This window comes from Lissotriton helveticus, chromosome 2_1 (genome assembly GCF_964261635.1).
Source record: "Lissotriton helveticus chromosome 2_1, aLisHel1.1, whole genome shotgun sequence".
NCBI lineage: Eukaryota > Metazoa > Chordata > Amphibia > Caudata > Salamandridae > Lissotriton > Lissotriton helveticus.
In genome coordinates, this window is record NC_136059.1 from 1,242,515,488 (window position 1) to 1,242,531,617 (window position 16,130).

General features: G+C 45.5%; 1 protein-coding gene across 1 annotated transcript in view; it reads left to right on the plus strand.

Moving 5' to 3' along the window:
* ENOPH1 (enolase-phosphatase 1) overlaps positions 1-16,130 on the plus strand; it is a 152,391-nt gene that overhangs the window by 111,335 nt on the left and 24,926 nt on the right. The window contains exon 4 of the mRNA XM_078676147.1: positions 5,839-5,971. Within this exon, the coding sequence (XP_078532273.1) occupies positions 5,839-5,971 (133 nt within the window). The remainder of the gene's footprint in view (positions 1-5,838; positions 5,972-16,130) is intronic.

The window sequence follows — 16,130 nt, forward strand, 5'->3', positions numbered from 1 at the left end:
TCAGTGGGCCCAGCATCAGGGCAACCTATCCGACCATGTCCTGATCTCGGAGGGCACTGCGAGACAGTTGCAGTGGTGGCTTACGGACCGCGATTGGGTCTGAGGCAGATCCCTCTCCCTTCCCCAACCGGAGCACGTGGTTGTGACGGACGCGTCCCTCCAGGGCTGGGGTGGCCACTTGGGAGAGGCGGAGATCAGAGGCATCTGGTCTCCGGCGGAGTCCCGGCTCCATATCAACCTGTTGGAGCTGCGGGCGATTCGCCTGGCACTGAAGGCATTCCTCCCCTTTGTCAACGGGAGTGTAGTGCAGGTGTTCACGGACAACACCACCGCCATGTGGTACTGCAACAAACAGGGCGGTGTGGGGTCGTGGACCCTTTGCCAGGAGGCTCTGCGTCTCTGGCAATGGCTGGAACGTCAGGGCGTGACTCTGACGGTTCAACACCTGGCAGGTTCTCTGAACGCCAGGGCGGACGAACTCAGCCGTCGGTGCTCGGTGGATCACGAATGGCGTCTGAACTCGGACGTGGCGAGAGGCCTCTTTCAGCAATGGGGATAGCCTTGGTTAGATCTATTCGCCACAGAAGAGAACGCGCAATGTCATCAGTTCTGCGCGTTGGAGTTTCCAAGACGGCACTCGCTCGGCGACGCCTTTCGGCGCGAGTGGAGTTGCGGTCTGTTGTACGCCTTTCCGCCTATACCACTTCTGCCCAGAGTGCTGAAGAAGATCAGGCGCGACCGGGCCCAAGTTATCCTTGTGGCTCCGGACTGGGCTCGAAGATATTGGTATCCCGAGCTACTCAGCATGACAGTCGGTCCCTCGATCCGCCTGCCCCTTCAGGAGGACCTTCTGTCGCAGCAGCAGGGGACGGTCCTCCACCCGAACCTGTCCAGTCTCCACCTCCATGCTTGGAGATTGAGCGGCGGCAGTTGAGGCCATTTGACTTGCCTCCTGAAGTCTGTGATGTAATTCTGGCAGCCAGGCGTCCCTCCACAAAGTCGGTATACGCCTGCCGGTGGAACAGATTTGTGGCATGGTGCACAGCAAAGGCTGTGGATCCCCTTTCTGCCCCTCTGTCTGAGGTTCTCCTCTTCCTCCTTTCCCTTGCCCAGCAGGGCTCTGCTCTGGGCACTATCAAGGGCTATCTTTCTGCCCTTTCCGCCTTCTTGAGGCTACCTGATCAGCCATCTTTATTCAAGTCCCCTATTGTGTTAAGATTCTTGAAGGGCATCACGCACATGTATCCTCCAACTCCGTTCGTGATGCCTCAGTGGGACTTGAACCTGGTTTTGACTTTCCTGATGTGCGCTCCCTTTGAGCCCCTTCATTCCTGTCCTCTCCATCTTCTCACTTTAAAGACGGCCTTCCTGGTGGCCATCACCTCTGCCAGGAGAGTGAGTGAGCTCCAGGCTCTTTCTGTTAAACCTCCTTTCTTGTCTGTTCATCCTGATAAGGTGGTCCTTCGGACTAGACCTTCTTTCCTGCCCAAGGTAGTCTCTGCTTTTCACATTGGGCAGTCCATCACCTTGCCCTCCTTCTTCCCGCCTCCGCATCCTTCAAAGGATGAAGAGCGGCTCCATCGTCTGGACCCAAAACGTGCGCTTTCATTTTACATGGATCGCACACGCCAGTTCCGGGTGGATGACCAACTGTTTGTTGGCTACGTGGGTGAGAAGAAGGGAAGGGCGGTACAGAAACGAACCATCTCTCGGTGGGTCGTCCTGTGCATCAAAGCATGCTACTCTTTGGCTCGGAAGGAGCCTCCTGTTGGGCTGAGGGCCCATTCCACTCGGGCCACGGCGGCTACTACTGCCCTGGGCCGGGGAGTCCCTTTGCAGGACATTTGCCAGGCGGCCACGTGGGCCTCGCTGCACACCTTTGCGAGGCACTACTGCCTGGACAGTCAAGTCCGGAGGGATGGCTTCTTTGGCCGTTCGGTCCTCCAGGACTTTCTGGTGTAGGTTGTATTGGTTCGCAGACCCACCACCGGGGTTGGTATTGCTGGGGTATCTATTCTAAGGTAAGGAATCTAATACTAACCTGTTTCTTTCAGATGAACAAGTTACTTACCTTCGGTAACGATATATCTGTAAGAAACAGTAGTTAGTATTAGATTCCTTACCGCCCCACCCATCCTCCCCGTTCTGCGAACTGATACCTAGGGTTAAGGACATTCCTTTCAGGGCCCTAGTTTCAAATGGCACCAGTGTTAGTTCTCACATGGCTCTGCGTGTTCTGGCGCGGAAAAGCTGTGTGCAAAGAACTGACGTCAGCGCGCGGAGGCGGCGTCTATATACTCCAGCGACGTCATCACGGCGCACGACGCCGACGACGCGGAGCCGCAGGGGACGCCTGCAGACGACGCCTACCGACGCGCAGGGGTACTGCTACGCAAAAGTTTCCGGATCCAGACTGACGCCTGGGGATATTCTAAGGTAAGGAATCTAATACTAACTACTGTTTCTTACAGATATATCGTTACCGAAGGTAAGTAACTTGTTCTTTACCCAGAGCAAGCAATAAATAAAAGTATAAATACTATATAAACACAGGTTAAAATGTAGGCGCACAAGAATGTTTTAAAAGTATTTGGATATTAAAACTATGGGTACGGAATAAAAGGCAAATAAAAACTGAACAACATGTAAAACCTTTAAAAAAAGTTAATTACATATTAATACGTTATCATGCAATATCCCTCTCATGTTTTACCAAATACCTGTGCATGTTGCGCCACCCTGTATTGAGGACACGGGTTATAGGAGATCACAAATTAATCTGAACATTGAATCAAATCAAACATTAATATAATCCCGATCTCATGTGTGAACAATGTCCTATTAGTGCTTGCTAAAAAAAAAAAATTGTGTTTATAGGAGCAATGAAGCCCAAGTGGGCAATGCATTATGTGCAAAATGGCAATATTAGTACAAACACATAAATAAATAATGCACAATTCATAAATTTAATGTCACGCTAGATAAAACCCAGTGCAAAAATACTTGAAAAAAGAGTGTCACATCTATTACTTTAAACATCTACTAATTAAAAATTGGAATATTTAGATATTTCCATCATTTTATACGGGAAGCAGCAAATATGTATAAGATGATATATATACATACAAGAAAAGTCAATATATTCATGAATCATTAATACAGGACAGCAGATAAGACTCATAGATGGGTGTACATATCTTCTCTCTCTCTCTCTCTCTCTCTCTCTCTCTATATATATATATATATATATATATATATATATATCCTAGCCAAAAGGCAGAAGTATTTGCCATTGTCTTCCACATCCCTAAATAGATGACAGTCACCTCTGGAAAACTTAGAGAAGTCCATAAGACATCCTACAAAATTAATGTAACCAGTACGGAGTAATACAAGTCTTCAAATGTCTTTCAAACTCCATTTGGCAGAAATCTGACCTTTGGATCAAGTGACTGCACTCTTCATCATACTTACCACCTCACCAAGTTTAGCTGAAGGGTAAGAAACTACATTCCAGTAGAATATAAATTAAAAGACTTGATGCATACATGTAAAATGATATTCTCCTTTTTTTTACCTAGAACAATCGGTAAAACCCAGAGTTAGGATTCTACTTACTCAGCAATACGTTCATTCACCATCATTTCCAATATCTTTTTTATTTAAACCATTTTCGGGATGTTCCAATACTAACGTAAGTATAAAACATGGAACTTCTAAGGCATTTCGATGCAAAAAGAATCAGACATGCATGAAGAATCCGCCCTTGTGCATGTGGTTCCCATTACAATTGCAGCATAAAAAAGTAATAATTAAATCTTTCTTGATTCAAATCCTCCACGATGGCAGTAAATTCAGCAGTTGGATAAATCCGTTGTGTTCCTTACCATGCGGATCAGTTTGGTTGATGGTACTCATTGCATAGCCTAGCAAACGTTCTGGGGCATCCTCCTCTTGTATAGAGCCAACATTCTTTTCAATTCTTCCATTAGAATGTTTGACCAAACTGTTATCCTCTTAACGGCAACTCCTAGGCACATACCCATACTGGTTTCCCAACTTGTTCTTGAAAACCCAGGAAAAACGCTCACCAAACGTCATATCACCAGCTCTTGCTGACCAACCTTTTATTTATACTGTACAACCGATTGGAGACCTACTGGATTCCTGCACACAGCCCTATTACACAAAAGCAATGCTCACTATCTTTACAGCCCAAGCTGGCCATCTGCAACACAGTTCCAGTATTCATATGACAGCAAGTCTTTGAAGCACTGGACCCAGCAGCATTAGAAAATCAAAATCAAAATCCAAAAAGTGGCCTTTGCATGTGTTTCTGCAATTGTGCATGCAACGTTATTGCAGATAAAGTTCAATTTACACACCTTAAGTCACATAATGCAACACCAGCCCTGGACGCTTTTTAGAAGGTGTGAATGACACACCATGCTGCAGCAATGGAATGCAGAGAAGGAATATTCAAATGACCTCACATTCAGTTGAAGTTTTTAAGCCATGCTATTTGAAAGTAAACTGTAAACACCCAACACCATCTCTGATAAATTCTCTTTTGTAGGATTCAAATTAGCTTTGAGCTCTTTATTGATCATGAACTATGGTGGCAGCCAGACCTAAAACCGTTTCCCTAACTTTCACAAATGTTGTCCATTTCATAGAATGTTTTGGGAATTGTTGCACAATAGCAGTACCAACAAGATGGCTACACATGAAAGAAAGACCAGTTGATGTGGTGTATTGTGGTGGGGTCTTACACATTTGATGTATTGCAGTGGAATAATGCCATTAGGATGCAGCAGTGTGTGTTTGGTTAGTGCCCCTAGGATGCAGTTCAGTGAAGCAGGTTTGTACACTTGGGACATAGTGCGGTTTGGTGGCTTAGTGTTTCTGGGAAACAGTCCTGTATGATGGGTTAGTGTCATGGAATGTATTCGGTTATGTCCCTTTCTGTAGGGCACATAGATTAGTGTCCTCCTTGGATGATGTACAGTGCCTTATGATTGTGTTCTTAGGGTGCCAGGCAGCAGAAAGGCTGGGATCCTTACGATGCAGTGTTTGGTGAGTTAGTGTCCTGGGATGCAGTGCAATGTAATAGATTAATGTCCTTAGAATGCAGTCTGATGTATGGGGCCACTGTCTCAAAGGTTCACGAGATGAAGTGCAAAATGATTAATATCCCTGCTCATATTGTGGATATTTTTTCCTATGAGGCAGTAGTGTTTTTTTAGGCTTTTAAGATCCAATTCCATGTGCTGAGTTAGGGATTCCAGGATGTAGACATCAGAGTTATATGGTTATCACCAATACAAACAAGTCAATGTAAAAACTGCATCACTTCACTAATTCCATATTAGAAGGCATATTGTAATGTTGCAACATTTCATCGTACTAGCATTTGCCAGTCAAGAATGAGCACCAGTGAGAGATCCCTTATTGATCCCGGATTAAATACAAAATGCAGCACATTATAGAACTAGCAAATCTTAGATTTTGATGTCAGAAAACATTTGCCAGACTCACGCAGACTACATGTTAAACCCCGGTGATTTCTTTGTACTATATTCCTTATTGCTTCAAAATAGTGAATCTTCATAGATGCTCTGTCCAGCTAGTACTTTGATTCAAAGTCATTATTTAGCATTATCTGTAAATGTCATATTTCGTGCACACCACTTCAGAAGCCAAAAATAAGAACAAGAGATCAAGCCATATTCTATCAGATCTGTTAATAAAGACACACAAGCCTATGAATTCTGCCCCCTACTCCTTTGTGGTACTTTGTGCATTTCATTGTGTGACTTGGTCTGTCTCTCACTACAGAGTTTACGATGATGTGGCTCCAGCCATCAAAAAATGGAGGGACGCTGGTTTAAAGGTTTACATATACTCTTCAGGGAGTGTTGAGGCACAGAAGCTCCTTTTCGAATATTCTATAGAAGGAAATTTACTGGAGGTAGGCATTTTTAGACTTGTTTTTTATGTTGTTGATACGTCTAAACTTTAATTAGTAAACTTCAACTCTGATGCCTTTCACAATTAAAATTCTCAAATGTAAAGCATGGCACCAAAAATCCAAACAACAATGTGAAATAAACCATGAAAAAATCTAGAAGATGGTATTTGTCTAACCTGGTGTGGCAACAACTTTGTATAGTTATTCAAATATGTTTTCACATTACAGCAATTGAAGACAAAAGTCTGCTTTATCTTTACTAAAATACTCACCCATCAAGTGAGATATTATCTTGGAACTCCTATTGAATGCATAGGTAATTGCTTTGCTGCAAAGACGCACATCACGTTCTCCGAGGAATAGGAAAAGGAAAATCATTTTCCCTATCGGGCATACAATGTATCTGACTTTCTCTGTGGATGTGGATTGGTTTAGGATGTGGTGGGAGCAACCCTAGGCAACTTAACGAGATCTGTATTTGTAAATATATTACATGTTGGATTTTAGTTTTTTACTTTTTTGTGCACTTTATTGAAAAGTTATGTTTGCAGAATTCCTCAATGTTGTATTAAGCAAAATATGACAAATTTCTCAAAATCTCACTTAGCTTTTCACATAAGTTTTTTACCCTCATACGCACCTCAAGTAAAAATGAGTCTTGGGAAACATCTTTGAGAGAGTGGTTCACACAGTAAATATCTTGTTGAGAGGCATTTTCTACTTCAACCAATCTACTCCCGGTACCCGTCGAGGCTTTTATGCGGATTGCATGCTTGCTTAAAAAAAGCCAACTCCAGGTGGGACTTTTGCAGGGGTGGCCTATACATCCCTGGGGGGGAAGTTATTTCCAGGAGGAAAGGGTAGAACACGCTCTAGTATCCATTATTTGTGTAGGTTTACCAGAGGGTAAACTGGTGATCCTGGAGGATGGTAGCCATCACTTCCATGAGGTCAGAGGCATGGGGGTCCAGGTCACTGGTCTGTGGGTTACTTGTGCCAGCCAGACTGTGGTGATAGTACGGTTGGTTTCCCCAGAACAGGATAGGTTTTAGGGTAACCCATGCCAATGGAAAGGACTGTTTCTACCCTGTGGCTCTGGTATCCTTAGAAAGGGAGGGCGTTCTTGTCCAGATGAATATCATTGTCAGTCCCCCAATGCCCATTGACTGCATCTACAGATATGAGCTCCCATCGGTGGCAAAACTGCTTGGCATGAGGTTGCTCAGCGAACCCCCAAAACAGATTTCTGAGGGTACTGTCCCTAAACATAGAGTTCAGTGGCTCAGACTAACAGTTAGGGGTAGGAGGTGGATGCCATCCTCAGTGGAAGGACCATTGGGTATGTGGTTACCTTCTCTGACAGGACCCGGAGGTGCTGTCTGCGCTGTCACAGAGACAGAGGACAGGAGGCCCACGCAAGGGAGAGCCTTGAATGACACAGACCGAGTGTGTCACCCTTGAGAAGGACTGTGCGTTCCTACTTGAAGTCCTGGACTGCTGGGCACCTGTTCAGTCTCAGGGTACAGACCCTTAAATAAAAGACTATCTACAGGGTGTCACCCCTGAGATGGAGGAGGAAAGAGTGGAAGGAGCCCTTGAGGGTGCCCCCACTCTGAGAAACATAAGAGGCCAGAGAGGCCTCAGGAGCAAGTGGGAATATTTTTCCCAGCCCCACTGCTGCAAATTAGGCGTATCCAAGGCCCCAGACAGATTGGAACCTCTACCTGGCAGTGACATCTGTTGGTTGTTAGCCTTTTGGGCAGGCCTTGTCCACGGTTGGGGGCAGAAGTGTGACCTAGAGGGCAGAATCGGCTACATAACTTTGTTGGCCCTGGTGGTACTGTCCACCTATTGAGATGCATCTTTGACCAACTAGGTTTAGTTGCCTCACAGGTGGGGTCTGCAAGTGGGGAGTAGGGTTTCCCATGGAACGGGTTAGTGGCCAGGGAAGATGTTTGCAGAGGGGTACAAACCGGTTCAGAAGGGCATAGCACAGACCGGTTTTACTGCAGAGGCAGTGAATTGTCTATTTTCTATCTTCTGGGCAGGGAACGCCATTAAAGGATTGATTAGTCAACCGTAGCTCTTGACAAGAGTTGGCCTTTGTAGGAATTTTTCCTTTTCTGCATGGTCACCGGATATATTTTGTCTTTTGTTTTTGTTGCCAATATAACTCTGTAACCTCTAACCCTGCTAACTAGTCGTAAAGTGCATGTGCTCCACCTTCAAACATGGTTGAATTGGCATATTCCTAATTGGTACATTTAACTTATGTAAGCGTCTTTAGTATATAGTAGCAAGATGTACCCCTGGCCTGGAAGTTAAATACCACCAGTGGACTACAACACTTACTGTGTTTTACTTTTAGTACACGCATGACTTCTGGCCTACCATTGTAGCCTGGCTGTAGCATTGTAAAAGCTGTGGTTCGACCTGTCAAACCCTTTTGACCGGTCAGACCCTCCCTTTTAAATATTAATAAGTCACCCCTATGTAGACCTTGTAGTCCACAAGGGAAGATTTAAAAGTAGGACATGTAGAAATATAATGTTCACTGTGACAGGCCTAGCTGTCCTATGTAGAAAACATGAGTACAGATTAAAATCCTAATACTGTAATTTGGGAATAGAAGTAACTAAAAAACAAGCTTTGGCAAAGCCAATAAGTTTAGCCTATGCAAAAGGCATTGGCGTTATCTTTTTTTTAAACCAGTTGTAGAGCAGTTCCGCAAGTAAAATTACAAGCAAGAATATGGCACAAATGTGGTGAAGAACGTGCAGGATATGGAAATGCAGTGTGAAACGTTTAAACTGAAGTGGGTAATAGGAGATAGGGGTCACAGAAAGGCAAAAGTTGAGGGAGCAAATATGATGTATATCGGTGAGAATAAGCAGTAGTGGCCAAAAAGGGAGCATGTCCCGGAAAGCAATTTTTCAGACAGGCAAGCGAATGTTACATTGGCGAAACGGGAGGCAAATGGGAGGGAAATCATATTGCAAAAGGGAAGGGGCGGCGTGTAATGTAACCAGAACTGCTTCCTGCTGAACCGGAGAACTAGTTTTGAGTTTCGGCATTGGCTCAGGATCCTGTGATTGTCTAAATCGCTGAAACCCCCCCAGGTGAATTAAAAACATGTGTATTTATTAATTTATACTATATTTGAAAATAAGCCACGCTAAATGAAACAAATCTGAGCCCTTTCTGATGGCTGGAGATTGGACATAAATCTGGCTTTTCTCCTCACACAACACCAATTTCATTACCTGCTTGCGCTCTGTCTGAGCTGCATTTCCCTGGAAGGCTCTGGCAATTGGCCACCTCTGGTAGCATTTGCTGGGTAACATGATACACTGAACTCTACAGAGATTTATACGTTACAGACACATGGCCATCATTATTCCAATTATATGTTTGCATTTTAGCATCCAAGCAGAACGAAAGTTGAAGGGGAAGGGGGCGATGGGAACCTTGATATTGGTCCCTATGCACACTCCACATTGTGTACTTGTGCAAAAGGGGCTATTTAAGGTCCCACTGATCAGACCCCCAGAGGATATAGCGGAATGGATTAGCAAATTTAGCGGCACAAATATGGAAATTTAGAGGCATTTTTGCGGCACTTTATTTTACTCATAATCATTCATTTTCAGCTTTAAAAGAATGGAAACGGTTACAGCAGAGTATTCCACTTTGAAATAGGCCCTGATGTGATGTAATTTTCTTTGATGTCCCCTTCCACTACCCCTAGCATTTTAAAGTATTGATGCCCATGCTCTAGTTGGCCATGGTACCCCCTCACCTTCCATGTCCAATGTGCCTGTATTTAAAATATATCTTGATGCGTTGAGACAACCCATATTAAAGCAACTTTACACACTTTACAGATTGTGTGTGAGTTTCTCATGGAGAAAAAAAATAGAAATTTGTGGTTTTGAACATTTCTGACATTCATGCTTCAAACCGTTGTCCACTGAATGATGCATGACATGCTGCTTTTGTGAATCAAGTAAGATAAAATTTGAAGATGTATGCATTCTTTAGTGAATCTTGGAACGCAATGGGTTAATTCATGCTTCATGGGGATGTTTAAATGCAATGACCCAGAAAGTATCTCCTAGGATGATTAATACTAATAATTGTAATGGATCTATCACAGCACACATCTAATCAAAAACAGAATGACCTCTAGGTGCTCAACTGACAGGTGTCAACATGAACTATTTCAACACTACTTATTTTATTGATCTCAGTAGTGTGAAAGGCTAAATTCGACCTCTCTAGATTTTAACCTGTAACCTACAGGTCTAGCCCGTTCACCTAACCCTACTTCCACCAGGAACAGAGTATGAGAAACAGAGATGGTGAACTAGAATAGGCATATTACGTATATTAATGCAAACAATGGAATAGAGATAATAAGCCCGGCATCTGTTTTGAACAACACTCTTTTGGAAACCTTGCACATGTTTTCTGTCAAACTGCATAATGAACTGTAAAAACGTGAAAGCAGACTTTTGGGCAGAGCAGACTTTAATCTTGATTCATTCAGTCCTGTGCAGAAGATTCCAGTTTACACTACACGTTTGGAGACTAGAGTTTAAAAGACATGACATGATTTGCTAATTATGTATTCAAATGTAAATGGAAACCAAATACATCTAAAAAATCACGTGATGCTGCGGCATGACTTAGACAGACCCTCCAGGATTTCACGGGCACTTTTGTAAAAATAGCTGCATTTTTACATAAGTGCCGATTTCGCGGGCACTTTTGTAAAAATCGCAAAATTTTTACAAAAGTGCCAATTTTGTGGCAAACCGCAAAATCCTGGAGGGTCTGACTGAACTTCTCTATGGAAGGCTTTTAAGAAGTGCTGCTGCCGTGAAGGTGAAAAGGGTCTGGTGGAATCCAAGGGTGGATTCTTGAAGAAAGGAACCTGAAAGCTGAGGGGACAGAGTCTGGGTCAATTCAGAGTGACCAGGGGCTCTGGAGACGAATGCCCACCGATGTCGGGTGCTTCAGGTGTGATGAGGGGACGCTTGACTCTGCAGCTACGAGGACCAGGAGACATTGATGATGACCAGGACCCGGATGTGAGCTGTCCCACAAAGGATGTAGAGTGCTGAGGGGTCGATGTCCGGCTGGAGCACCAACAAGCCTTGGCAACAGTGACCCATGCAGGAAGGTTACGCAGGTTACAATGAGGACCAGCAAGATCCTGGGGACTCTCCAAGCAATGGAGAGTCAGGGCACGTCTGGAGCAACCAGGAAAGCCCAAGAGGAATCAGAATGACCCCAAGAGGGCCCACTGGCTGAATGACCAGGAGTTGTGAGGGGACCTCGAGCAAGAACACGAAGTACCAGCCGATGGTGCACTCGGTGCGAGGAGGCCAGAGTTCTTTGGTCGAATTACTGCTCGGGGTCAGGACTACACGGAGTCCAATGCACAAACTCAGGAATTACCAACAAATATATGCACTTGCAAATAGACGCGGTGCCCAGGGGTTCAGGTTATGCAATCCCCACGAGGGATACTGGCCTCAAAGTTGCTGAGAAGGCAGATCGACCTCAGGGAGCTGCGAAACCCACCTCCTGTGTTGCTGGAGTCTTCAGAGTCCTGGAGGAGCTCAGGAGCAGCAGACCGGTCAGTTGAGTTGTTGTGCCTGCAGATGCAGGGTAGTGACTCCTTAACCCCAAGGGATATTCTTCATTTATCCTTAGTGCTCCACAGGTCCTGCATGGAGTCTATATGGGGCAAGGGCACGGATCAAGATTTGGACGGAGAGGGAGACTGAAGTCGGGCCCATGCGTAATCCAGCGAGGTCCAGACTGTCCATACGAAAGAAGGTCATTGGTTTCTTATTGCAGAATCATGTCCACGGAAAATCTAAAGTCTTACAGCCAGGTAAGCCCTTTTGTACCCACGGGAGAGGGTTGGACAGATTCAGGGGACCCTCCTAGGGGAGGGTCAGGATAGAGGGGAGGTTACTCCCATGTCCTTTGTTCAGTTTCGCGCAAGAGCCAACGGCTCCCAGAACTGGTTTAAGCTGGACTACACATAGAGACACCAAATGTGCGCCAAATGCAGACTTTCTGGCACTCTCAGTGTGTACCCACCCAGCCCCAATACACTAAATCCTGTCTGGGCACGACGGCATCTCAGGGGAGGCGCGCACTCCACCATAACATTTCACCTTTCATTGTTTCCCACGGAGGAGAGGCCGACTGCCACCTGATTGGAACTTGCTCTATATGCAGCTCCCTTCGTTACTCCATTGCTGAAGCCCGAAGTCTAGATACATATATTTGCATTCCATTCCACATGGAGTTTTTTTTAAGGCTCTGCTCGTCGCTGCAGATCTCCGATGATCTGCACAGTGACACACTCTGCTCGCGCCCCCAGTGTTTCTCAGACGTCCATTCCCCATCTGTCTCCGGAGGGCAGGGCATGTCACAGATGAAATCCACGGTGCCCTGGTGCAAGGAGGCACAGCTGGACTCCGAGCATCTGTAATGCGCCTCATTCTTCCAGCCCCCGCGGATGCAGGTCTCAAAGCCCTTTCCCTGCTGGAGAGCGGTCTTTGTTGGGGGATGTCACGCATAAGACCTCTCGCAGGGGATGTCTCGGTTTTCATGTTCTTGGAAGCCCTTGGTGCAGAGAGAGAGAGCTGGGCTCTGAGACGGAGCTCTGCTCAGGCCCAGAGTGCTTTTTCGAGTTAAACGCTCTTGGGAATCCTTTCCTCGTGCAATGAGTGGACCTGCCCAGAAGTGTAACTCCAGATGGCGCTCCTGGTGCATGGGGACAGAGCTGTGCTCCGAAGTGTGAGGACTGAGCTCAGCCTGGAAGTGCCTATTTGAGAGGACGTCTGCTGGCTGGCGCTTAGGAGCCCCTCCCTGGTGCAGGAGAGTCGCCAGCCATGGAGTTCCCCGCGTGGAGGCCATCTCCAGGCTGGCGCTCATAGAGGTCCTCCCCTGGTGCAAGGTGACAGAGATCGGCTCCGAGGCTGGAGGACAGTGCACGAGCCCTGAAGTGGCCTCTTTCAGAGGGCAGCTCCAGGCTGGCGCTTCCTGGAGCTCTTGCCTGGCGCAGGATTTCCGAGCTGGGCTCCTATACGGGTGGACATGAGCTGCATAGAGGACGGGGCGGCTCTCCTGCCCTTTGCATGCACAGTGGACGGGGCGACTGCTGCGTTGCAACTTGTGCTTGCAAATAGGACGAGTGCTGTTCTGCACGTGTGTAGAGAAAAGTGTGAATTTGCTGCGCTGCACATGTACAAAGGAAAGATAGCTCCAGTGCACCGCTCATGCATGGAAGGCACGGCTCGCTGTACAGTGCTGCACGTGAACACTGTTGTGCGTTGTTCTGCAGCGCTGCATATGCAGAAAGGACGCGGGGGTGCCTCTTCTGTGCTGCGCATGCACAGATGAAGGATGGCTTTATTGCGCTGCTCGTGCACACGGAGACAGCGCGCAGTACCGTGCGCTGCGCACTTTGCTGCATGCGCAGTTGAACAGTGCTTCTCAGTGGAGAGCATGGTCTTTGAATGGTACTAATTTTATTGACCACAGAAGTTTCTTTGAGGAGGCTTTGCAAGAATTAAGTGGAGAACCCGTAACAATTTGCACACATTTTATCTTGAAAAATGTAGTTTTGGACTGTGTAGTAAGCTTCTGTCATTTCACTGCACAAACTCGCAAACCTGCAGTTTACTAAACGCTCTTACTGTGTTTAACATTATTAGCCAGATATGGGCTGGGAATTGCGGATACGGTAGATTTATGTAGAATACCAGGTTCCAGAATTTTTTGTCAAGTGGTGGGGGGGCCCGACATCTAAATATATTCCGCTGGGGGGCTTAACCTAAAAAAGTTTTAAGACCTCTGTTCTAGGGACTTATAAGGGTACCCCAGTATCCAATCTGGAGTGTACCAAAGTACATAACACAACTAATTTAGGGAGAAAGCAGATAGACTGGGGTCCTGATTAGCAGGATCCCAGTCAGACTAGTCAAAAACCAGCAAAAGACCAGGCAAAAAGTGGGGGTAATTATGCAGTCAGATCCTACCTTCCTACAGGCCCAAACCAAATTGCCATTTTTGGATACATTCAAAGAAGTGATCACCCTGCTCGTTACTTGTCACTCGATTACTGGCCTTCACGTAACACTAGCTATCCATTTATTACAAAAATGGTAGAAGATCCTTTTGATCTGCAAAAGCTACTGCTCCATCCCTAGGTTTTCTGTGAAACCACAGCTAAATACATTAAATCACAGAAAATACCTTGCTATGGTTGTACCTGTCAAGCCTCATGTCTGGCTGTGAAACCCTCCACGCCGCTCCACTCCCCTTGACGAGGTGAATCTTGCGAACTCCTCTTCTGATCCCCCTGTGGCGTTTAATAGAGTTGTCCATCTTAATCTGCTGCATGGTATGAAGTCACATCTTGGTACTGAGGGACTGTAGACCTCCATGCCAACTGGTGGCAGTTATTGGCTCAGCATTTCCACTTGTCCCCACACTTCATAGGGTGTCCTAATTATTGATCCATTCACGGCTGCTGTGTAATACAGACCTGTAGGCTATAGGAGAGCTGATAAGGAACATGAACAGAACCCTCTCCCAGTGGGTTATGATACTAAACCCTTCGCGTCACAGTACCACAGGAGCTCACCCAGCTTATTGATTAAAAAGGTACAGCATAGAGCTTGATGTCTGCGAGTTCATCCCATGGAAATCGTTGTTCCTACTCGTCTTCACATGGTATTTTGACAGAATATTTAAAACACAAATATCGTAATATTGTTACAAAAATATTGTGAAGGTAAGTAAAGTTTATATATATAACACCACATATATATACCTTGAAGAGCTATTTATATATATATATCTTCAAGGTACGTAGATGTGCAGTTAAGAATTGTAAATCTATACTTGTCTATTTGCACTTACCTTAAATCACAGAAAATACCTTACACATATATATATTTTTATATATATATATATATATATATATATATATATATATATATATATATATATATATATATATATATATATATATATACATACATACATATATACACGCGCTTCGGGATGGCTCACCGCTTCATCCGACCCTCCGGACTGTATTTGGCTCCTCTGCAATGTTCACAGGTTCCCCTGAGTTAAAATTGGGTCCGACGCGTTTCGGGGCCACAAACGCCCCTTACTCATGGACTGTGCGCAGTTCAACACCATGTTCTCTGCACGCCAGTCAAACGCGTCTTAGTTTGAGCAGCTGGCGTCGTCCTCCCTGAGTGGGTGGAGTTTGGCAACACCGGGACTCCTGGTCAATGTAGTCCTGTGAAGTGAAACAAAATAGTAACCTTGAGTAGGTTGGCGTGTCTTGAGTAGGTTGGCGTGGGGAACCTGTGAACATTGCAGAGGAGCCAAATACAGACCGGAGGGTCGGATGAAGCGGTGAGCCCTCCCGAAGCGCTTGCGCAATTTGCTCTAATATATATATATATATATATATATATATATATATATATATATATATATATATATATATATATATATATATATATATATATATATATTCAAACAATGGCTCTGCAATTGAAGAGGCACTCACAGCAGGTAGGTTCCAACACCTTTATTCATGCGCCCGATGGTGAAAATTCGTCCGTAATTGTTTCCCTTTCCCAACGCGTTTCAAAGCTGTCTGCTTTTTCTTCAGGGGATCGGAAGTTGCTGCAGCCATTCACAAGTCTCACTGCGTTTATATGGCATTCAGTACGCCTGCTTCGTATTTTGCATTGTGGGACTTGTGTGCATTAATTCTCCACAGTGGATTCCACAGCGTAACTTCCAAATTAAAAAGGTCGCAGTGATTTATTTTGACCTCACTGCGATTACAAAGCCCCCAGTGGGCTCCGGCATGGAATTGTCATCATCATTACTTTCAGGCTTTTGCACTGCTGCGCTGTCTCGCACTCGAAGGTCAATGTGCAGACAGCCCCCTTTCCTCCGACGGCTCCTTCCTAATCAGCTGGGTGGTGCGCCTTCCACGACGAAGCTGTCGTGCTTATTTGTTTCAAACAATGGCTCTGCAATTGAAGAGGCACTCACAGCAGGTAGGTTCCAACACCTTTATTCATGCGCCCGATGGTGA